The 24,122-nt window shown below is 60.9% G+C and overlaps 1 protein-coding gene across 3 annotated transcripts; it reads left to right on the top strand.

Moving 5' to 3' along the window:
- Positions 1–4,015: 4,015 nt before the first annotated feature.
- Positions 4,016–15,939, top strand: B4GALNT4 (beta-1,4-N-acetyl-galactosaminyltransferase 4). Of its 3 annotated transcripts, none has more exons than XM_027959935.2 (20): positions 4,016–4,454; positions 7,151–7,254; positions 7,582–7,677; positions 7,750–7,845; positions 7,924–8,014; positions 8,092–8,192; positions 8,352–8,419; positions 8,568–8,646; positions 9,816–9,882; positions 10,004–10,138; positions 10,216–10,325; positions 10,437–10,537; positions 10,620–10,717; positions 10,803–11,703; positions 13,565–13,854; positions 13,941–14,094; positions 14,230–14,302; positions 14,405–14,558; positions 14,899–15,025; positions 15,486–15,939. In XM_027959935.2, the coding sequence occupies exons 1-20, from the start codon at positions 4,040–4,042 to the stop codon at positions 15,607–15,609; spliced, it is 3,384 nt and encodes a 1,127-aa protein (XP_027815736.2). In that variant the 5' UTR covers positions 4,016–4,039; the 3' UTR covers positions 15,610–15,939. The 3 variants fall into 3 exon arrangements, with proteins under 3 accessions (XP_027815736.2, XP_060260369.1, XP_060260370.1); XM_060404386.1 differs by having other exon boundaries at positions 10,620–10,732; XM_060404387.1 differs by lacking the exon at positions 4,016–4,454 and adding an exon at positions 4,925–6,835 and having other exon boundaries at positions 10,620–10,732.
- Positions 15,940–24,122: the final 8,183 nt, after the last annotated feature.

Below are 24,122 nucleotides of genomic sequence, written 5' to 3'. Positions count from 1 at the left end.
GAAGGCCTCCTCCTCCTCCTCCTCCGGGGGCAGAGGACCACAGCAGGAACGCCTCCCAGAGGCACTGTGGGGACTCAGGGCCCAGGAGGGGGCTCCCATCACGTCCCCACTCAGTTCTCCCGGTGGGCCCGTGCGGAAGACAGGGGGCCTGGGGACCGCCAGCCAGCGGTCACAGACTCAACCGGTGGTGACTCCCGCCGCAGCCGTGTCCGTGGCTGCAGCGGATCCTGGCAGGGCGCCCAGCCGTCAGGGGTGGGTCTTTCCGCAGCTGCCAGCGAGGCCAGTGGGAGAAGCAGTGGCGTCTGCCCACCGCCCTCCTCAGAGCAGGGCAGCCCCCAGAGGCCTGGCTCACTGGGCCTCTCGCGGTCGTCACACTGGCCCAAGACAGTGGCGATGCCACATTGTTTGAACCTGGTAAGCAGAAAGTAGCAACTACCGGCTACTCTGGTCTGCCCAGGACTTTCCTGGGTTTAGAACTGAAAGTGCCACATCCTGGGAGCCCCCTCGGTTCAGGGCAAGCCCTAGAAGGCTTCCACCAGGTGGCACATCAGACTGGAGGCCGCCGGCCACTCGGCCACTGGGGGCTCCTCACACCAGGGAATCGACACAGGGTCACAGCGCCGGTAGGGACGGTGCTCATAGAAGGGGACTGCGCTTTCATGACAGCACTGGGTGGGCAGGCGGCAGTCTGGAAGGCAGGGGACCATCTAGCGTCCCTCTGAGTGTCCCCGGCCCTGGAGCCAGAAACACCCAATGCAGGCATAGACCTTGGAATCACCCCCCGCCCCTGGACAGAGACCCACCAGAAGCTGAGGTGCGAGCTGAGGACACAGGGAGCGTGGAGTGGGCAGGGCAAGAAGGCAAGCGGCTGCCGTAGCAACGAGAACCTCATCCTTACTTCACGCGAGGCACGTGCACGCTACTTCCACCCACCCCCTCCCTTTTTCCACTCCCCCCACCAGGCCTTCCCTTGTGGCTCAGATGGTAAAGAATCTGCCTGCAATGACGGAGCCCCAGGTTCAGTCCCTGTGTCGGGAAGATCCCCTGGAGAAGGGGACGGCAATCCACTCCAGTATTCTTGCCTAGAGAATTCCATGGACAGAGGAGCCTCCCACGCTACAGTCCGTGGGGTCGCAAAGAGTCAGACACGACTGAGCGGCTAACACTCTTTCTTTTTCACGTCTAACGTATGTTAACAGTGGTTGACTTTACGCGTTGGTGTTTGTGTTATTAACACTCAACACGCTCTGAGAGTGGTCACGTGTTCAACATTCTTAAAGAGAATGTGTTTTCCAGCTGGGCTTCCCAGGTGTCGCTAATGATAAAGAACCCACCTGCCATGGCAGGAGGCCCAGGAGACATGGGTTCGATCCCTGGGTGGGGAAGACCCTCTGCAGGAGGGTATGGGTATTCAGTTGGAGTCAGTACCACCCAAAGATGGATCCGGTGACATGAAACATCCCTCCACCTCTTTTTGGCCAGACACGTGCATCATATTAAGCAGAAGTGTGATTTTGCCTGGTTTTATTTGGAAGTTAAGCGTGGTTTAAAGTAGAAGTGTGCATGCACGCAGAGCTGCTGAGGAGCCTCTGCTGGGCGTGCTACTGTTCAGCTAGGAATCTATGTCCCAGGACCCCCTTCCCCATATGGTTCAGGTCAGAGTTGAGCAAGAGAGGAACTTGTGTGCAGCCGGAAGGGCAGGAGCAGGCAGTGGCTGCCACTCTCTGGAGGGCTGTAGCCACGCGTGGGCTCCAACAGGGCAGCTGTGACCAGCAGATGCTGGCTGCCTTCTCGACCACCGCTACCCCCTGCCCTTCAGCCACCTGCTGCCCTCCAGGCCGAACCAGGAGCCCTCCTGGGCCTTCCCGGGCAGTAGCGTCCCCAGCTCTTCCCTCCTGGAACCCACTTTCTGGTGCTTGCTTTTTGAAGACTGCATTCATGCTTCAGCTCCGACGTCACTCCCCCAAACAGTGAGCCCCTAGTGGTCGCTCCGATGGAAGAAGCCCTTCAGTCTCCCTAGCCCATCAGCTCTTTATTGTCTTCACAGCATTTCCCACCTTTCTTGTTCAAATGTGCCTCTGCCTAGGAAAACAGAAACTCCACAAGAGGGGCTGTATCTGCCGTGTTCACAGCTGTGCCCTGAAGCCTCTGGCCCGTAAGGGCCCTGGGCACCCGTTGGTCGAGTGGGCATGGGGAGGGACTGGGAGCAGAGGGACAGCATCCCACACAACAGCGTGGAGACGTGTGCTTGTGAGTGAGGCCTGGAGGAAATACAGGAAACACAATGAGGCTTACAGCACAGAAAGCGATTGCTATGAAGCTTAGAATACACACAGTTGACATAGACCGTGATGAATGTTCAGATAACATGGGTGTGGAAAGTGGATTGGAGGGGAGGGACGAGAATGGGGTGGGGGGAGGTTTGACGAGATGTGGGTGTTGTTCACAGGACAGATGACAGAACGGTGGAAAATGGCCCTGAGGCTAAAACAAAACAGCAAAAAGGACAGTGTAATAGTGTTAGGGCCGCAACTCACTGGACCCTCCCTCCCTCGGAGGGGGCGTCCACATCCCCTCCGCTGGAGCCTGGAGAGCCCACGACAGCAGAGGCAGAATGGTGGGTGGGGACTCTCCAGGTGTGTCGCCCTGTCTGCTGGAGTCCAGAGGCCACCACCCCGAGTGGCCACCCCCAGGTACTCTGGTTAACCATCCCAGCCAAGCCCAGCCAGCCCTGCCAAGGCCCTGACATGAGGGTGCAGAAGTCTTCAGATGACCCCAGCCCAGCCACCAGAGTCAGCCCCAACTGGTCACGTCTTCCCACTTGAGGCCTGAGACGTCCTGGAGCAGAGGAGAGCTGTCCTGCCGGGCCACATCTAAACTCTCAAACCACGAACTCCAGGAGCTTAAACAACAGTTGTTTTACAACCCTGATGCTGGGCCGGCTGGTTACACAGTAACAGAAGAGTGGGACGGATGGAGGAGCAGAGAGAGGAGTCAGGCTAGCAGCAGGGCAGGGGTTGGGGGGACAGGGCAGGCAGGGTTGGCGGAGGCAGCGGCAGGAATGGGAACCAAATGGGGCAAAGTTCAGCATCAGCCCACACCCCCGCCCCTCCCACCTCCAGCTCAGCAGGAGCCAGGCTCCTGGCTCAGGTCAGAAATGGGAGGGCTGGGTTCCCTCCTGCCCGCTTCCAGACAGCCCTGCCCCTCCTGCCTAGGCTCCTCCTCCCCACCTTACTCGGCCCTCAGTGGAGCCCACCACCGCGAGTCTGCGGCCCGTGTCCACCTGGCGGCCAGTCAGACCCTGGCCTCCAAGCTAAGTCCTTTGGTAACTCCTCAAGCCCCTTACTCAGCGTGAAGCCAGGTGCTTTGAGACCCTGCTCAGTCTCGCCTGCACGGAGCCTGTGCGCCCAAACCCGCCCCAGCTGCCCCGACCCACCACCGTCACCTATCCCCCTGTGTCTCTCCCCCAGACTTCCTTTTCCTTCTCTCCACGACGTCGGAGCCCCATTCCTCCTAGCTGCATTGTTAGCAGGAGGCTCAAGCTGCAAGCCCAAGCTGCCCACATCCTTCCCCTTCGTTCCACAGGCTCGCATTGTCTCCCCATCACGACTCCCTGCACCCTTGTCTCCGTGTCCCCATTGTCCCATGATCCATAGCCGGCTCCTCCCGCGGCCTCCACCACTACACCCTGTGACCCCAGTCCCTGTTCCCAGCACCTCGAGTGCCCCGTGTCCCCGGGTCCTATGCACTACCCCGCGCCCCGTGCATTCTCTGATCCTTGGCCCCTGGCCCCGGCCCCGCGCCTTCCGGCGCACCTCCCGGGTCCTCCGCATTCCCGGGACGCCGCGTTCCCGCGCTGCGCGGGCCGTCTTGTCCAGGTGGATGCGCGCGTTGCGTGGAGACGAGCGGAGGGCACACCCTAACATTTGGCCCCGCCTCCCGCGCCGCGGATTGGCTCCCCGCAGGCCGGCCGGGCCGGGATTGGCTCGTGCGGCGCGGCGGCCGGGCCCGTTTCACGGTGGGTAGCACCGCAGCGTGGATGCTGCTGCGTCCCGCCGCGGCCCCCGGGAGCTTGCAGCCCGAGCGGCCGGGCGGGGCCGGGCGGGGGGACCGCCGGCAGCCGCTCCGCCGCCCACCCCGGGCCCTCGGCCAAGGGCAGCCCGGGGTCGCGGCCGCAGCCCGGGGCCGCGGGCGGCGGACAAAGGGCCATGCGGGGTCGGGGGACGCGGCGCGGAGCGCGCAGGAGTGGGGGGCCGCAGCGACGCCGCTGAGCGCGGCCCCGGGCGGGGCGGGGTCGGGCGCGATGCCGTGGTTCCCGGTGAAGAAGATCCGCAAGCAGATCAAGCTGCTGCTCCTGCTGGTGCTGCTTACCTGCGCCGCGTGGCTCACGTACGTGCACCTGGGCCTGGTGCGCCAGGGCCGCGCGCTGCGCCAGCGGCTGGGCTCCGGGCGAGGTACGGGAGGGGGCGCGCGCCCGGGGCGGGGGGCGGTGAGGGTCCCAAGCGGCCCCGGGCCCGGGCCCTCCCCTTGCGCTCAGGTCTCGGCCCGGCCCAGAGCTGTCTGGAGATCCGGGCCGCCCTTCCCAGCTCGGCAGTATCGGGGCAGGGGGCTCGGTTCCGCTCGACCCGGCCGGAACGCCGGATGACGTCAACCGTGACGTGCGCGACCCTCTTGAGCGTCCCCATACCCGGGTTGACTCGGGGGTCTGGCCCGGGGCGGATAGCGCCGGGGTAACAGTGGTCTTGGAGAGCCCTCCGCTACCAGGCCCTGCCAGCTGGGATTTCGCGGGGCCAAGTCCGGCTGCGCCTCCGGCTCTTCTTGCTCAGCAAGAGCCTCCGTTTCCCCGTCTGCTGGGGAAGAGGCTGGCGGGGATAGCTGACCCTCGCAATCGGAAAGCTTCCTGGAGGAGGCGCCCTAGGTAAACCTGTGATCTGGGACTGAGACGCTTGTGTGTTGCGAGTGAGTCATGGGGATAGGGGTGCAGCCTGGGGAGACCCGAACTGCCTGGAGCGGACGCTCCCAGACTCAGGCTCACGCTCCAGTGGGAACAATGAACCCACAGGTCAGGTGCTGGTGAGTGATGTGGGGGAGAGTCAGGGGAGGAGCCCTGCCACTTTAGCTAGGGGATCTTGGAAGTGGTGACCGTCGACACATATTTTGGGGAGGAGGAGCAGAGTGCCTAGAACAGGGCTGGGGACGGGGAGGTTGGTGATGAGAGAGAGAAGGAAGCACTTCCGGGCAGGGAAGATCCCAGCCAAGCTGTCCCTGACTCTTCTTAAGAAAGTGGGGTGTCTTAAGGGTGGGTGATGAGAATCTTGCTTCCTCAGGACTCAGAACGATTTTGATCCATAAAGTCCTGGCCACTCCCACCAAAGGGTCCAAAGCTCCCTGTTCAGTCCCACACCCAGGCCAGGGGTCAGAGGCTGGTCCCAACCTACCCCTCCCCAGAGTGCGCGCATCTTGCAGCTACCACATTCTCTAGGGGCCTCCAGTTACCATCACATAAGGCAGGACCCCACAGTGTGACCCAGTGACACAAAACATAACCAGCCTCCTACCTAGCTGCCTTGTGTTTTTCTGAGCAACCACAGTCCTCCCCAGCCTGACTTCCCGAGCAGCCAGGGAGCCTAACTCAGCAGCTAGGAGGGGGGTGGTGGTGTGGGAACCCCATTTCTGAGGCCTCCTCTTCTCTCAGCTGGACCAGCGGGGAAGCCGTCCTGCTGTTCCTGAGTGGGCAGGAGCTGTTCAAGGTTACAGACAATCAAACTCTCATGCAGCTCCAGCCAGGAGCAGCCTGAGCCGGCGGGTCTCACCTCCTGCCTGGCAGGCGACCTGGCTCCACCGGGGCAGGGCTTGTGGAAGCTAAGCAGCTGAACGTGTCTGACGCCTTCCTGACTGTCCTGTCAGTACTGTCTCCACTCCCACGTGTCCAGCAGCCTGTGCAGGCAGAGGTCCTAGGCGGCAGGGCCGGCAGGAGGCCATCTGGATCCCACTGCACTTGGGCTTGGCCCTGCAGCACCACGGTGGCAGCCTGGGTGTGGCTCCCCCGCCGAAGTTTTCCGGCAGTCACAGAGTTACCTTGGCAGGCGGGGAGCATCGGGGCCAGGCTGTGGGGGGTTTGCCAGAAGCCTCTTGAGGGCTCAGCTCCCAGCTGGACCAAGGACAGTGACTAGAGAGAACCAGGCAGACAGGCACCACTGGGGTCTCACAGGCAGAAGACCATGGGCAGCCCCTCTGCCCCCGAGAAGGGGCCCAGGCCAGCTGTGTCTGTATGGGACTCTCACTCCTGGGGTCTGGATCGAAGAGCAGGCATAGATCTTGAAGCCAGACTTGGCCCTGGAGCAGAGGGGTTCCTGGACTGGGCCCCTGGATGGGACAGTGAAGCCTCATCTTCAGTGGCTAAGACCCCAGGGTATGGGACCCCCAGGTCCACAGCTTGAGGAGGAGGTCTGGGACACTGAGGGCACTGAGCTGTGCCGGTGGCCTGCCTAGGGTTGGGGTGCGCCATGTTCTAGAGAAGTCCACAGAAGGGGTCCCGGGGACGCTCCCCGCAGGACCACCTTGGCCCCCGGGGCCTCTGACAGCCAGACCAGCAGGCCAGGGCTCCTTTGGTCCGTGACCGTGGCCGCAAGGGCAGCCGGCCGTGGGCCGGGGCTGGTGTAGCCTCAGGACCACAGCGCTGGCTTGCCTGACGACAAGCTCCAGCACTAACACTTGGCTCTCAGTTCTGGCAAGGGGGGCAGACACAGAACACTCCAGCACATGGGAAATATGCTGAGCGCACAGAGCCTCCCTGGGGCCCTCCTGGAGGCAGAGTCGCGGATGAGGACACCCGGTGTGTGCACGCGCGAGCATGTGTGCTAGGGCACACGCACACGTGCCCGCTGCCTCACACCAGTGGGGCTGGGAGAGTCGGGTGGGGGACTCGGGCAGGGCCATCCCCACAGAGGCGGGAGGCGGCAGAACAGCCTGGTAGAAGGCACTTTGCTGGGGGCAGGAGGGGCTCTCGGGCAATATGAAGGAGCAGATATGGGGAGGGGAGGCTTCGAAGGGGACACCACTGGCCATCCTGCCCTCAGCTGACCCTGGCAGCAGGGGCTGTGGCCTTGAAGAGCCTGGGTCCCACCCACAGCTGCTCTGCCACCCACAGACGGTGAGAAGCTGAGTGGTGTGACCGACGGCCGGGGCGTCCACACTGCGCTGGCCACGCAGAGGGCAGAGGACTCCAGCGAGAGCCACGAGGAGGAGCCGGTGGTGAGCAGGGCCGTGGGGAACAACACAGCCGCGTGTACGAGATCCGAGGCCACCGTGTGCCACAGGCCGTGGGCAGGCAGTACGGCTGCTCACGTGCCCAGGCCTGGGGGGGGGGGGGTGCAGGTGCTGCACACGGGGTGACCGGGGGTCTTCCGGGTGTGCGTGTGGCTGGGATGGATCCGGGGCTTCGTGGCTCGATGTGGAGGGCCGCATGGTGGGAACCTGCGTGTGCGGCTGGCTGTGCCACACGCTGCGTGTGTGTGTGTGTGACTTCTTCCTGCCCTTACACGTCTCAGCTGTGACCTTGGTGCCCTTTCTCTCCCACAGGCTGAAGGTCGGGACCTAGGTGTGCTGTTTCCAGGGGGGGCTGGAAGACCCCTGGTGCTCAACCTCACCCGTCAAGTGCCGGCGTGGCGAGAGGAGGTGAGGTCCGCTGGGGCTCGGGCGGGGAGGGCGGGGGCTGCTGGGCGGCCGGTAAGCCCCGCCCCTCCGCAGTACAAGGGGCAGGCGAATCTGCACGTGTTCGAGGACTGGTGCGGGGGCGCCGTGGGCCAGCTCCGGAGGAACCTGCACTTCCCGCTCTTTCCTCACGTGAGTGCTGGGGGGCGGCGGTCCCTGGTGGGCGGGCGTGGGCAGGCACCTTGATGCCAGCAGCCGCTGTCCCCCCAGACTCGCACCACCGTGAAGAAGCTGGCTGTGTCCCCCAAGTGGAAGAACTACGGCCTCCGCCTCTTCGGCTTCATCCACCCGGCGAGAGATGGTGCGGGGGTGGGGGCATGGGGGGGGAGTGTGGCGAGCGGCGCCCCGCCCGCCCCTGAGCCCTGTCTTATGGCCTAGGCGACGTCCAGTTCTCTGTGGCTTCGGATGACAACTCTGAGTTCTGGCTGAGCCCAAACGAGAGCCCAGCTGGTGCCCAGCTGGTGGCCTTTGTGGGCAAGGTATCCCCACCCACCTCCTCCGTCCACACCCCTTCTGTCTTTACGGGCCTCCTGTGGCCTCAGTCACCTGTCCCCTTCAACTTCTCAGGAGGGGGCACTGGGCGGGGCTGGTGCCCCAAGGAGAGGGTGAGCCCCCTGCCCTTTTCTGTTGCCCTCCAGACGGGCTCAGAGTGGACGGCGCCTGGAGAGTTCACCAAGTTCAGCTCCCAGGTGTCCAAGCCCAGACGGTGAGTGACTGGGAGCAGGTGTGTGTCTGTGTGTGAGGATGGGGTGACGCGTGCACGCGTGAAACTGCTGCTGCTGGCCCTGGGACCTGCCGTTTCTCGGGGGCTCCTGGGGTGCAGCAAGCCGGCCCCTGACTCCTCCTGTCCTCAGGCTCATGGCCTCTCGGAGGTACTACTTTGAGCTGCTACACAAACAAGATGACCGCGGCTCGGACCACGTGGAAGTGGGCGTGAGTGCAGCTGCCCCCCTCAGGGGGCTTCTGGAGACCCCCCTGCCCTGCCCTCTTCCTGGCCGCTCCCCCCAGAACAGCAACGTGGACACTGCCCCCCGCCCCCCCCCAGGACTTCCCATCTGGCTGACAAAGCAGCTGCTCAGGGATGGGACTTGCGCTCCACTGTGCCTGCTCAGCAGCTTCACGGAGAAAGTGGCCCTGAGCAGATTCTTGCAAGAGACATTCACAGGGAGGCCCATGGGGGAGAGAATCCGGGGTGCAAGGATGAATTCCTGGTCTCAAGAACAGTCTTCTGGAACTCCAAGCAGTCTGGTGGCCAGATCAGGCAGGGCTTCCTCCTGAGAATGAGGCAATGGATGTGCATGTCAGGGGAAACCCTCTAGCCACTGCCTGTTGGGAAGGATTTTCACAGGTGACCATCGGTCCCTGAACCCGCAGGTCCTGTGGGGGCAGGGGGCGATGCCAGTGATTGAGCCCGAGTTTAGCTGGATGTGGGGTGGTCACCAGGGAGGGCTGGGATGTTGCAGGCATCTGGTTTGTGTGTGGAGGGCATCACCCCAGCTCAGCTTGGCAGAAGGTCTAGACTGGAGGTGCAGATTTCAGGTCATCTTGTGGAAGCTGAGGGGGCGACTAAGGGTCCAGGATGAGCTGGGAAGGGAGGAGGGCCTGGGACAGCCCCCAGGAACCCAGCGTGAGAGGGGTGGGGAGAGAGCCTGCAAGGGAGACTGAGAGGCACAAAAGCAGGAGAGGTGGGGATGGGGAGGCCCGCCAGGGAGCTGGGGGCCACTGGGGCTCGCCCTTGGAAGGCCAGCTCTGACCTCCAGAAGGGCAGTCGCTGTAGAATCACGAGCAGGTGGGGGCGGAGGTCATAACCAGAAGGTCAAGAAGCGCCCAGGATGTCAGGAAAGGCCTGAAGGGAGCAGAGGAGGTTCTCACCTTCCAGCGACCCCAACCTTCTCGGCCTCTGCACCTTCCCTGCCTCTGCACCTTCCCTGCCGTGCCTTGTTAGGACTCCTCTCCTGTCCACCCGCCCAGCCTTCTGCATCCGTGAGGGCGTTGCCCTGGTAGCTCCCCGTCCCCATGCTAGGAAGATCCACTCCTCCCTGACCCAGGGTGTCCCCCCGCACCCCCTTCCTTTGGCCCTGACCACCCTCTCCAACCCCCAGTGGCGAGCGTTCCTGCCGGGTCTGAAGTTCGAGGTCATCGGCTCTGCTCACATCTCCCTCTACACAGGTCGGGAGCCAGTGCGTCTGGGGAAGGGGGCGGTGCCTAAGGGGGTCTCCGGGGGTGGCTGGATGTGGGTGAGGAGGGCTCTGTGAACTCCTTGGGGACCTCACACATCCTCTGCCCCTAGACGAGTCAGCCCTGAAGATGGACCACGTGGCTCACGTGCCCCAGTCTCCTGCCAGTCACGTGGGGGGGCGGCCGCGGCAGGAGGAGCCCAGAGCTGACATGCTGCGGCCGGATCCCCGAGACGCCTTCTTTCTCAGTGAGCAGGGTTCGCGCACAGGGTGGAGGGGGTGTCGAGGCGAGGGTCCGGGCCACAGTGTGGCCTCCCTTTCACAGCGCCTCGGGTGGAGCCCTCGGATCTGGAGAGTGTGCTGGAGCCCTGCGCCTACGCCCCGACCTACGTGGTCAAGGACTTTCCCATCGCAAGATACCAGGGACTGCAATTCGTAAGTGCCCCTCGCCAAGGTCTAACGCGAGACCCAGGCCTCCCTCCCACCAGGGTCCCCGAAGCCGCCTCCAGACCCTCTAGAAGACGGCCCTCCCTCTGCCCACCCCAGGTATACCTGTCCTTCGTTTATCCCAATGACCACACGCGCCTGACTCACATGGAGGCGGACAACAAGTGCTTCTACCGGGAGTCACCGCTGTATCTGGAGAGGTGGGCGGCAGGCGGGCGGTGCCCGAGAAGAATGGGCGGGCCTCGGCCGAGCCGGTCTCTGACGCCCCGCCCGCCGCCCCAGGTTTGGCTTCTACAAATACATGAAGATGGACCGGGAGGAGGGCGGGGAGGACCGCCAGGAGGCGCAGCGCCGAGCCTTCCTCTTCCTCAACCCCGACGGTGAGTGCCCACACGGTGAGTGCCCACAGCGACCCCCCCCCAGCTGGGGGGCCCTGCAGCAGCGGCTCACGCGCGCTTCCCACAGACTTCCTGGACGACGAGGACGACGGAGAGCTGCTCGACGCCGGCCTGGGGCCCACCGACGCCCCCCGAAGGCAGGGCGGCCGCCAGCTCCCGGCCCCCGCTGCCCCCGCTGCCCCCTCCGAGGCCGCGGCCACCCCCGCCGCGCCGCAGCGCCGCCGCTCCCGCGCGCTGAGCTGGGCGGCCCGCCAGCTCCCGCTGCTCTTGGGCCGCGCCCCGCCCCCGCGGCCCGCCGCCCGGCCCTCCTCCGGGCTGTCCCGCGTGTACGTGACGCGCGTGCGGCCCGGCCCGCGGGCGCCCCCCCGGGCCCCGCCGCTCGGCGCTCGCGGCCCGCCCCGGCCGCCCTTGCCTGGCGTCTTCCTGCGCCCCCGACCCCTGCCCAGGGTGCCACTGCGGGCGCCCCCGCGCCCGCCCCGGGCTCGAGGCCACAGGACGAGCAGCCCCCCGGCCGCAGAGCTGCGAGCCCCGGCCCCGGCGCCGGCCACCGCGGAGGGCCGGGCGCGCGCGCCGGGACTCGCGGCCCCCACGGCGGACTCCAACTCTTCCTCTGAAGCGCAGCCCGTGACCTCCTTCCTGAGCTTGTCCCAGGTGTCCAGGCCACAGCTGCCTGGGGAGGGCGAGGAGGACGAGGAGGAGGAAGGGGACGATGACGAGGAAGGGGCGCCCGGCGACGAGAACGCCTCGGAGGACAGCGAGGAGGCGGCAGGCCTGGCGCGCGGCCGCTGGCGCGAGGACGCCATCGACTGGCAGCGCACGTTCAGCGTCGGCCACGTGGACTTCGAGCTGCTGCGCTCCGACTGGAACGATCTGCGCTGCAACGTGTCCGGGAACCTGCAGCTGCCCGAGGCCGAGGCCGTGGACGTGGTGGCTCAGTACATGGAGAGGCTGAACATGCGCCACAGCGGGTACGCGGCGGGGGTGCCGTGGGAGGGGCGGAGCTGGGCCTCGACGGGACCCTCAGATCTTCCCCAGGGTCTATCAAGGCACTGGTCTGGGAGTGGTATGCACACGCACGCACGCACACACAACCGTCAGAAAGTGTCTTCTCTCCCTTCTGGGGCCCCTGTCCTGTAGGAGCTTTCCGCCTACCACCCAGAGCTGGTTCCTCTGTCCTGCACCTCCAAACCCCCTGCCTGCCACCTTGGATCTGAGCCACCCGGTTCTCTCCTCGAAATAGACACACACACACACACACACACACACACACACACGATCAAGCTAAGAACCCCAGGGTCCCTCCCCCTGCCAACACACACACAGACACACACAGACACACACAGACACGATCAAGCTAAGAACCCCAGGGTCCCTCCCCCCGCCAGCACCATGGTGACTGGGGTCTTAGTCCTCAGAGGTGAGCTCAGGGTTCTTGCCCCATTGACCCCTCTGATCGGGTCGCCCAGGCCACAGCAATTGAATGCTGTCTCCACCTCAAGCAGGTATGGGGCTGGAGAATGGGAGCCCCAGTTTGCCCTGAGGAGTTCAGAACTATGCTCAGCCCTTGAGGAGGGGCAGGACTTGCAGACAGAAGGGACAGGCAAAGGCTGGCCAGGAGGCTGGTGGGCAGAGGGCAGGCCTCGTGGGCATTGAAGGCCGGGTTCAGGACTCATTCTTGCCTCTGATACAGAATTTAGAGCAGGACTCGTGTTTGGCCTATCTGGATCCTAGACGAAGGTGTCACAGCCTTGGAGAGGAGGGGGTGGAAGGCGGAGCCTGTGACCTACAGGCTTGGTTCAGGGCAGCGCTGGGACAGCCTGGACCCTTGGCAGAGGCAGGGGCAGATTGACTCTAGGTGAGAAAGCCAGCGTGCCCTTGGCTCCGAGCCTCCTGAGAGCAGCTCATGATCCCAGGGTATGAGGGCCTCTGTCCAACAGAAAGGTCATGGCTGCAGCCCCATCCTCCGAACAGGACAAGGGCGTGAATGGCCCCAGGAGCAAAAGCACAGACGCGGAGTCTTTGGGGCAGAAAAGCCCTGACACCTGGGGAGACCGTGGTGGGGATGGGCATGGGGCGAGGGGAAGAGTCCAGACCCCTGGAGGCCACACTGGTAGGCTCCCAGGTGAGTGATACCGGCTGTACAGGGGGATCACGTGGCAGGAAGAACAGCAACCTAGTCAAGCCTAGGGCCCTGTCTTCCGGGAGGAGGAGAAACCACTGTGTGTGGGCGGAGTGGAGGTGAGGTGCTCAGGGCCGGGGTGAAGGGGAAGGGCCAGAGGCTTCTTCCCAGGACAGCAGGGTAGCCCTGAGCTTGTGCCAGGGAGGCAAGAAGGAGGTTTCTCACAGGAGGTATCTAAGACCCTGGAGACGGCGTGTGGGGAGGATAGGGCCCAGCATCCAGGTGGGGGCACCCGGGATAGAGCTCTCCCCCAAGAGGAAGCTCGAGTGTCTGCGGGACAAGATACTGAGACGAGTCAGACGTTAAGGCATCTGAGTGCCGTCCTGGGGGCAGCGGGTCCCCTTGAAGGTTTCTGAGCGTGTGGCTGTAGGCAGCAGTGGCGGCAGGGAGGAGAGAGGGCCGGCCTGGGCGTGGGGGCGCCTCCTTCGCGGGGCGTCGGGGGAGGAGGAGGCCTGAAATGTGGGTCTGCCTTCTGAGACGGCACGCCCCTCCGGCCTTGGCCTTGGGGGGGTTGGGATGGGTGGGGACTGGGGCCGCTGCGGGCGAGAGGTGCGCGGCAGCGCCCCCAGTCACTCGAGTGGCCGCCTTTCTGCCGCGGCGATGGGAGTCCGGGGGCCTCCACTCTGCTGCTGACCCAGCTCCGCCCGCAGGCGGTACGCTCTGCTGCGCATCGTGAACGTGGAGAAGCGCCGGGACTCGGCGCGGGGAAGCCGCTTCCTCCTGGAACTCGAGCTCCAGGAGCGCGGCGGGCGCCGCCTGCGCCTGTCTGAGTACGTCTTCCTGCGCCTGCCCGGGGCCCGTGCCGGCGACACTGAGGAAGACCGCGAGAGCCCCGAGCCCGCCGCAGCCTCCCCCGCGCGCCCCGACGGCCGCCCGGAGCTGTGCCGGCCTCTGCGCCTGGCCTGGCGCCAGGACGTGACGGTGCACTTCGTAGTGCCGGGTGCGCGGCGCCGCCCAGGGCTGCGGGGCGCGGGGGGCACCGCCGGGCTGGGTGCCGGTGCGCTCAGTGTCCCCGTCCTCCTCCAGTGAAAAACCAGGCGCGCTGGGTGGTGCAGTTCCTGGCGGACATGGCCGCACTGCACGCGCGCACGGGCGACTCCCGCTTCAGCGTCGTCCTGGTGGACTTTGAGAGCGAGGACATGGACGTGGAGCAGGCCCTCCGCGCCGCGCGGCTGCCCAGGTAGCGGCGCCCCCGCTCCTTTCGGGCAGGGTGGGCCGAATCTTTCCTCCTCCCGAGTAGAGGTGGGTTTCCCTGCCCCCGCCCCGCCCCCAGAGGCCGCGGCATGCCATCCCACTCGCTTGCCCCCTCTCCCAGATACCAATACCTGAGGCGAGCCGGGAACTTTGAGCGCTCTGCGGGGCTGCAGGCTGGAGTGGACGCGGTGGAGGTGCGTGGTCAGGGTGGGGCCGGCCGGAAAAGCCCGCTGAGCTGGGGCGAGCGCGCCCTTCCGGAGCGGAGGGCGAGGCTCAGACCTCCCGGCTGTCCCCAGGATGCCAGCAGCATCGTTTTCCTCTGCGACCTGCACATCCACTTCCCCCCCAGTATCCTGGACGGCATCCGCAAGCACTGCGTGGAGGGCAAGCTGGCCTTCGCGCCTGTGGTCATGCGGCTAAGCTGTGGGAGCTCACCAGGGGACCCGCACGGTAATGCCCTGGATGCCCCCCAGGAGGGCCCGGGGTCCCACCAATGCCAGGGTGAAATCTAGGCTCCCCAGGGGCCTCCCAACCTGCAAGGTAGGCCTGGGGCCCCATCAGGGTTCCCTGTAATGCCCAGGACTCCTTGTGGCATCTAGGAACCCCACCGTGCCCAGGACCCCAAGTTCCCCACCCTCAAGTAACCCTAGGGTCATGCTTGGCCTCTAGGAACCTCCTCCAGCACCCAAATCATGCCCAGGGTCTGAGGCATGACCAACATGCTGGTGTGACCCCAAGAGCCCACCAGCCTTCCAGGACCTGGCGTCTGAAGGGCACCCTTCCCCACCAGGTTACTGGGAGGTGAATGGCTTTGGCCTCTTCGGGATCTACAAGTCTGACTTTGACCGTATTGGAGGCATGAACACTGAGGAATTCCGGGACCAGTGGGGAGGCGAGGACTGGGAGCTCCTGGACAGGTGACACCCCCCCCAACCCACAGACAGACAGGTCCACATCCTGCCCTCTGGGTAGGGAGGGGCCTGGGGTCCTCACTGCTGACAAGACTCTGCTGTCTCCCTCCTCCTACCCCCAGGATCCATAGGCCTAGAGAGATCCTAGATGCCCCCCCACTCCCCTAAACCCCTTCCCAGCTCCAGGGTCCTGCACTCAGCGAAGCGCCCAGATCCTATAGCATCTGGTGGTGGCCCTGGGGTCCCCCTGGCCCCAGCGGGGTCCTGCAGTAGTGGAAGCCCCCACATCCAGCCCTTGGACCTGGTTCCATTCCATCCCACCCCACTGTTCTGTAGGCTCAAGGGCCGCCCTGACACACGTGTCCTCCCCCGCCAGGGTCCAGAATAAGGGTAGCCCCATTCGCCCCCGTTCCCGTCTTGACCTCCAGGCTGCGGGGCAGCCCTGACCACCCCTCGCCGCCCGCAGGGTCCTGCAGGCAGGGCTGGAGGTGGAGCGACTCCGAGTGCGGAACTTCTACCACCACTTCCACTCCAGGCGGGGGATGTGGGGCGCGCGCAGCCGCAAGGCCGCCCGAAAGGAGGCCCCTTGAGGACCAGCGACCCCTTCCAGCCCCACCCACCGGCCTGTGCTGGCAGCTGGAGGCCGGGCTCAGAGCCTGGACCCTGGGGGCCCAGTGGGCTCATCCCGGGGCACAGCCACCATCGTGCCTGCCTGCTCGGGCCCCCAGGCCACTGCGCCCCTGGCCCCTCCCAGAGAGGCGGCCTCTGTAGTGGGCGGGGCCCAGGCTCGGCCCCCACGCCCCGTGCGATGATTTCTGTGAAATTTTGCCGTAGCGATGACATTGTTTTCAGGATTTCCAAGAGTTCTGTCTGTTCCATTTTTTATTCAGAATGAAATGAAATATTTTTTTTAGTTCTGACTCGCTCTCTGTGCCTGGTTGTCTTGGGGGGCAGAGGGGCCTGAGCACTGTGCCTGCTCCTGACACCCCTTCCTGACCTGAGCTTTGGACACCATGCTGATCCCACCTTCCTCCACCCTCACGGCTTCCTGCCTCTCCCAAACCTTCCTTTTGAGCTTCCGGCCCTGAGGAGAAGGGGCTTTGGGCCTCCTCCCGCCACCCTGTGCGTGGAGCCACCATCATGTGCCAGGCACAGGGCCTTTCCACCAGTGAACAAATGATATCCGACCGTGTCCTCAGTCTCATTCGTAGTGAAAGCAGCGTTGGATGTGAGTCCCGCCCCACCCTCCTCAAAGATGTGGGAGCACTCAGCACCTAGGGCTGGGGCAGGGGGCTGGGCAGGGGGGTGTCCTGTGACCGGGCTGGGGATATAGTTAGGACTCAGTCGCCAGGAATGGCGACCCGAGTGCAAACTGCTTTAAGCATAATGAGAGGGTTGCTTGTTTGACTGTTTTCACGTAACCCTCGTTCAGGGTCAGGAGCCCCTGGAGTCAGACACACACTGGACGATGGTGTCAACAGCCCGCTCTCCCCGGGCTGCCTGGTACTGGGTGCACCTGCCCATATGAGTCCCTTGTGGCTGCTATAACAAATTTCCAGGAACAAAATGGAATTTCCTGTCTCACAGCTCTGGACATCGGAAGTCCTAAAATCAAGGTTTCCAGCCTTCTCTCTGGAGGCTTTAGGGATGAATCTGCTCCCCTCCTCTCCCGGTTCCTAGAGGGCACCAGGATTCCTTGGTGCGTGGGCTCTCCCTCCGTCCACAGAGCCGTCAGTTTAGCATCTTATCACTCTCCCCTCTGCTACCATCATCATTCCTCCTCCTCTGACCCTCCTGCTTGTGAAGACCCCTACGGTGACAATGGGCCCACACAGGTGACCCAGGACAACTGCTCCATCTCAAAGAACGTCCTTCACGGATGGACACACTCGATACTGCCACACTGTCAGCTTTCCCCAACGTGATCCGATGCGATCCGAATCGAAGGCCCACCCACCGGGGCTTCCCTGGCGGTCCAGGGGCTAAGAGCCCACCGCGCAGCCTCTCCTGCCTTGGAGGTGCCAGCCAGAGGCTCGGGGGGTTAGGGCGTGGACATCTTCGGGGCTGTCACTGTGTATGTCCTTATTCCGTGGGAAGGCAGCATGTCCGCCCGGAATTCCAAACAATTCTCTCAAGATTTACCTCACCTTGAGGATTTCAGTGAGAGGGATCAGGCCCTGGGAAGGCCCCAGGGCTGCCCATGGCACTCAGCTCTTTGGCTGCTGACCAGAGCAGCCAGTGGGTGTCTGTGAACATGAAGCCGCTTGTGGCTTGGGCTTCACCGCAGGTCCTCCTGGTTCACAGAGGGCGAGAGGCCGCGAGGTGGGGGACCCGGCAGACCCGCCTCCTCCCAGGTGCCCCCGCTCATACTGTCCACTCCTCCCTTCTGTCTAGTTCAGAAGGCATGGTCCCCAGTCACAGATACTTGTAACAAGAAAAAACTAGCAGAGAAATTAAGAACTGTTACTCAGTCACCGAGTCATGTCTGACCCTGATCCCATGGACTGCAGCCCGCCATCCTTCCCTGACCTTCATGGTCTCCCAGAGTTTGCTCAGACTCATGCCATCCAGCCACCTCGTCCTCTGTCGCCCCCTTCTCCTCTTGCCCTCAGTCTTTCCCAGTATCAGGGTCTTCTCCAATGAGTCGGCTCTTCACATCAGGTGGCCAGAGTATTGGAGCTTCAGCTTCAGCATCAGTCCTTCCAATGAATATTCAGGACTGATTTCCTTTAGGATTGACTGGTTGGATCTCCTTGCAATCCAAGGGACTCTCAAGAGTCTTCTCCAACACCACAGATCAAAAGCATCAGTTCTTCAGCACTCAGCTTTCTTTATGGTCCAACTCTCACATCCATACATGACTACTGGAAAAACCATAGCTTTGAGTAGACAGACATTTATCAGCCAAGTAATGTCTCTGCTTTTTAATATGCTGTCAAGGTTGGTCATAGCTTTTCTTCCAGTGGGCAAGCATCTTTTAATTTCATGGCTGCAGTCACCATCTGCAGTGATTTTGGAGACCCCCCAAAATAAAATCTGTCACTGTTCTCATTGTTTCCCCGTCTGTTTCCCATGAAGTGATGGGACCGGATGCCATGATCTTAGTTTTCTGAATGTTGAGTTTTAAGCCAACTTCTTTACTCTCCTCTTTCACCCTCATTAAAAGTTCCTCTTCGCTTTCTGTCATAAACATGGTGTCATCTGCATATCTGAGGTTATTGGTCTTTCTCCTGGGAAACTTGATTCCAGCTTGTGCTTCATCCAGCCCGGCATTTTGCATGACGTCCTCTGCATATAAGTTAAATAAGCAGGGCACAGTGTACAGCCTTGACGTCCTCCTTTCCCAATTATGAACCAGTCTGTTGTTGCATGTCCCTTTCTGCTGCTTCCTGACCTGCATACAGGTTTTGCAGGAGGCAGCTAAGGTGGTTAGGGTTAGCCCTTTCAGAATTTTCCAGTTTGTTGTGATCCACACAAAGGCTTTAGCATAGTCAATGAAGCAGAAGTAAATGTTTTTTCTGGAACTCTTGCTTTTTCTATTATGCAGCGGATGTTAGCAATTTGATCTGTGGTTCCTCTGCTTTTTCTAAATCCAGCTTGTACATCTGGAAGTTCTCAGTTCATACACTGTTGAAGCCTAGCTTGAAGGATTTTGAGCATTACTTTGCTAGCATGTGAAATGAGTGCAGTTGTGTGGTAGTTTGAACATTCTTTGGCATTCTTTGTCCTTTTTGGGCTTTGGAATGAAAACTGACCTTTTCCAGTCCTGTGGCCACTGCTGAGTTTTCCAAACCTGCTGGCCTGTTGAGTGCAACAGCATCATCTTTCAGGGTTTGAAACAGCGCTGCTGGAATTCCATCACCTCCACTAGCTTTGTTCATAGTGATGCTTCCTAAGGCCCACTTGACTTCAACTCTAAGATGTCTGGCTATAGGTGAGTGATCACACCATCATGATTATTTTGGTAGTGAAGATCTTTTTTGTATAGTTCTTCTGTGGATTCTTGCCACCTCTTCTTAATATCTTCTGCTTCTGTTATAGTGTTTCTGCCCTTTATCGAGCCCATCTTTATATGAGATGTTCTCTTTGTATCTCTAATTTTCTTGAGTAGATCTCTAGTCTTTCCCATTCTATTGTTTTCCTTTATTTCTTTGCACTGATCACTGAGGAAGGCTTTCTTATCTCTCCTTGCTGTTCTCTGGAACTCTGCATTCAGATGGGTACATCTTTCCTTTTCTCCTTTGCCTTTCACTTCTCTTCTTTTCTCAGCTATCTGTAAGGCCTCCTCAGTCACTTTGCCAAAAGGGGGAGAGGGGATGTAACAGCCAGGGGGAGCATGTACATCAGAAAAATAATTACCTCTGGAAGCAGAAAAAAAAAAGACGCCTCATCTAATCTAGAACACATACATGCCATGATCTACTAGGCCATTCCAACAGCTACTGAGTGCCTGCCCTGGGCCAGGTCCTGAGTGCCCGCCCTGGGCCAGGTCCTGAGTGCCCGCCCTGGGCCAGGTCCTGAGTGCCCGCCCTGGGCCAGGTCCTGAGTGCCCGCCCTGTGCCAGGTGCTAACACTGGTGAGTGGACAGACACGAGCCCCCGCCGTGCAGACTGTACATTCCAGCGCAGGGGGAGGGGGAGCAGACGATGGACACAACCAAGAGAGTCTAGTATAGTAGCTGGGGGCAGCTGCTGTAGAGGAAAAGAAAGCCAGGAAAAAGGATAGTGAGTCTGAGTGAGGCTGCCATTGTAAATAGTGGTCACGAAAAGTCTGAGACGGTGACATCCCAGCAAAGCCCTGAGGTGGTGGTGAGTCTGCCAAGGACACAGATGGGGGAGGGGAGGACGTCTGTCAGTGTTGACGTGTGAGCGAGTTTTTAGAAATCAGTGTTCAATCCTTCTCATCACTTCTTTTCAGTATTATACTGGAAGAGCTAGGTGATGCAGTAAGGCAAGTAAAGGGAATGAAAGGTTTACAGACTGAGGAAGAAGAAGCACAACTGTTTCAGTTTGCAGACGATCCAGAAGCATTAGCCTAGAAGAAACAGAAAAGACACTCCTGGAGCTAATGACCAATCACAGCAAGGTTGCAGGACACGAGGTTAGCATACAGAAGTCAGTCGCTTTCCTATATGCTAGCAATGGACTACTTGAGATTTGAAATTTGAAACACAATAAATAGCATTTACATTAGCACCCCCAAAATAAGTAAGTAAATACCCAGGTAAAAATCTAACAAAACATGAATAAGATCTAAATAAGAAGAAAGTGCAAAAGTGTGATGAAAGGAATCAAAAGCCCTGAACCAACGGAGAGACAGTCCACGTTCAGGACCAGAAGACTCAGCACAGCCACGGTGTGCTCTTCCCAACGTGATCTCTGCAGATTCGATACAATTCCAATCAAGGCCCCACCAACTGGACTTCCCTGCTGGTCCAGTGGTTACAAGCCCACCTCTTAATGCAGGGGATGTGGGTTCAATCCCCACTCAGGGAACTAAGCTCTCACGTGTGGTGGGGACACTAAGCCAGCCCAAGCACCACAGCTCCTGAGCCCACGCCCCGTAACGCGTCCATGCGCGGCAACGAAAGACCCAGCGCAACGCAACGCAGACCACACAGCAAACAAGTGAGTGAGACGGCTCTGCTACCAGAGCCAGATAAGCATAGCCTCCCCTCCAACTATCACTTAAAAATACCCCACCAATCAACTGACTGATTCTTTCCTGGAGAGGCAAAAGACACAGAATAACCAACCTAGTACTCAAGGAGAAGAGTAAGCTGGAAGGACTAACAGCATCCAACTCCAAGCCCTCCCGTAAAGCTGCAGCAGTCAAGACTGTCGCGCTGGCAGAAGGTCAGACAGGTCAGTGGGACAGAAGAGAGAACTCGGAAACAGGCCCACATGAAAGCGGCCAGCGCTTCCCAGGTGGCACTAGTTGGTAAAGAACCTGCGTGCCAGTGCAGGAGACAGAGAGACACGGGTCTCACCCCTGGGTAGGAAGATTCCCCCAGAGCAGGGCATGGGCACCCACTCCAGCATTCTTGTCATAAAGAACTGGACAAGACTGAAGCAACTTAACAGGCACGTAAATGCAGCCAGCTGATCTTTGGCAAAGAAGCAGGCAGTACAACGGAGCAAAGGTGGTCTTTCCAACAAATGGTGCAGGGACAACTGGACAACAAGAATTAACACCGGTGACTCACAGCCCTAAATGCAAGACACACATACGAAATTTCCAGAGGACACTGCGGGAGCAACCTAGTGACCCTGGGTGTGGTGATGTAGACGCTGCACGAAAGGCTGGCCCATAAAGGAAATGATTGAGGGCGTCCCTGGTGGCTCAGTGGCAGAGAGTCTGCCTGGAGTTTGATCCCTGATCTGGGAAGATCCCACGTGCCAGACAGCAACTAAGCCCGAGTGCCACAGTCATTCAGCCTGAGCTCTGGAGCCTGGGAGCTACAACTGCTGGAGGTGGCACACCCTAGAGACCGCGCTCCGCAACAGGAGAAGGCACCGCAGTGAGACGCCTGCACCCTGCAACCAGGGAAAAGCCTGTGCAGCGAAGCCCCAGCCCAGCCGGAAGTAAAGAGGGGCTTCCCGGTGGCTCAGATGGTAAAGAATCTGCCTGCGATGCAGAAGATCTGGGTTTGATCCCTGGATTGAGAAGAGTCCCCTGGAGAAGGGAATGGCTACCTGCTCCAGTATTCTGGCCTGGAGAATTCCATGGATGGAGGAGCCTGGCAGGCTACAGTCCGTGGGCTGGCAAAGAGTCAGACACGACTGAGTGACTTTCACTTTTCACTTTCAACTGACACACAGAACTTCATTAGAATGAAAAACTTCCGTTCTGCAAAAGACAATGCCAAAAGAATGAGAAGATAAATCACAGACTAGGAAAAAGATATTTGCAAAGGCCATATCTGACAAAGGACTGTTATTCAAAAATCTAGGAAGAACTCCTAAAACCCAACAAGAAAACGAGTGACGCAAGTGAAACATGAGCAGACAGTCTTAACAGACCCCTCAGCAGAGAAGACGCGCAAATGGCGTCTTAGCACATCAGCGAAGCGCACGTCATAAGCAGTGAGACCCCCCCCGCCCCCCGCCGCCGTGCACCTACTGCGATGGCCAAAATCCAGAACCACGTGCAGCGGGAGCATGTTTATAGCGGCTTTATTCATAACTGCCCAAACCTGGAAACCACCAAGATGTCCTTCAATAGGTGAATGGATGCAGAAACGGGTACGCTGGGCAACGGAATGTTAGTCATGAGGAAAGACGTGAGCTGTCAGGCCACAGCGAGACACGAAGGAAACGTCAACGCGCATAACTAAGTGAAAGAAGCGAGCGAGAAAAAGCCACATGCTGTGACGTTCCCACCTGCGACAATCTGGAATAGGTAAAACTACAGAGAAAATACAAAGATCAGTGGCTGCCAGGGGCTGGGGGACGGGCAGGGAGAGATGAGCAGGCGGAGCACAGAGGATGCTCAGGGCCCTGCCGATACGCTGCATGGGACTGCAATGACGGGCGCACGTCACTGTGAACTTGTCCAAACCCTAGCGTGTAAAACACCAAGATGAACCCTGATGTAAGCTGGGAACCGATGATGACTTCTCAGGGCAGGGTCATCAATTGCGACAAATGTGCCAGCTGATGCAATAACTGGGGGCAGCTATGCCTGCTGGGGGCAGCTATGCCTGCTGGGGGCAGCTATGCCTGCTGGGGGCAGGGGTATATGGGAATCCTCTCTACCTTCCTCTCAGTTTTGCTGCGAGCCTAAAACTTGCTCTAAAAAAGAAAGTCTCTTTAAAAAAATCAGCGACAGAAACAAAGAAAATTAAAACTATCTGACGATACATGGGGAAAACAATAGATGAGAAAAATAAAATCGTTACAGTGATAGATAAAAGCCACTTTAGGAGTTTCCAAGAATAGGGACAGCTAATGTTAAAGCCCAGTCAGGAACACGGAGCACAGGCTTGAGATATGCACACAGAAGGGGCTGGGGAAGGACAGCTGACGAGACCGCGAGGAGGCCAGAGGTCCTGGGGCACCTCAGCGGCCCAGCGGGAGAAGACGCTCCTGGAGGAAAGAGACACAGGCCGCTGTCGAAAGTTTAAAACAAAAACTTGGCCATACGTGTGCACAGGAAGTCACAGGCTGTGGAGGCGCAGGCCCCTGCGGGCAGCAGGCAGGCGCGCCGCCTCCTCCCCTGGGCCGGACCAGCTCTGACTGAGCCCCAGGGTGCAGGCCCTGCAGGAAAGGGAGCTGGAGGCTGACACGCAGCCCAGCCCTGATGTTGTTCAAGCAGAAAGGCGACAGCGGGCCTCAGGGCCCGGCCCCGGATCCAGATGGTGGGAGCAAAGAGCTGCCAGGGTGGCCCAGCGGGGCAGGAACCCCTTTCAGGACAAGGCTGAGGCTGAGCACCCAGAGAAGGCAAACAAACCCTGGCTCAGCCCGCGTGAAGGCGGCCCAGCCCTAGCTAGGGGACTGTGGGGGTTCTACTGAGACCCCACCCGCTGGGCCCCAAGCCCAGCCCAGCCTGCTGTTGCTCAGGGCGACCTTTCCACACACCCTGACTAGCTCTGTAACTCCTGGGAACCTATTCAGCCTGCGGAGCCTGTTTCCCGGGCTGGAAAATGGAGTGGTCACAGCCCGGGCTGCTGGGGATGCTGAGAGGACAGAGAGCAGACTGTGCGCAAAGCGCCTCCGCTCTCGGGAAACCGGCACCCGCGGGCGGCGCCCGGCGTCTCCGTGGGACCCAGAAGAAGCGCCGGGTTCACAGACGTGCCCCCGCCCTCCCTGCCCCCGGGGGCCTCCTCCGGGTCCAGGCCACCCGGGCCCCAGCCACCGCCTCCCCAGCCGCCCTTCAGTCAGCTCACTCCCCTCGTCCCCCGCTGGAGCACCCGAAGGACGGCCCGCACTCGCCCCGCACCCGTGAGCTCCGGCCCCCTGCTCGCTTCTGGGTCCTCTTTGGGGCCCTGCAAGGTTCCCCTCTCTGTCCCAGAGGCGCTCGGCTGCCCCGCCGTCCTGACCAGCATCACTGCGCGTGGGCCGCTCTGTCCGTTTCCGTCACGCACCTGGGAAGAGCTCAGAAC

This window comes from Ovis aries, chromosome 21 (genome assembly GCF_016772045.2).
Source record: "Ovis aries strain OAR_USU_Benz2616 breed Rambouillet chromosome 21, ARS-UI_Ramb_v3.0, whole genome shotgun sequence".
NCBI classification, from domain to species: Eukaryota; Metazoa; Chordata; class Mammalia; order Artiodactyla; family Bovidae; genus Ovis; species Ovis aries.
The sequence above is the reverse complement of the archived record's forward strand: the minus strand, read 5'-3'. Positions and strand labels throughout refer to the sequence as shown.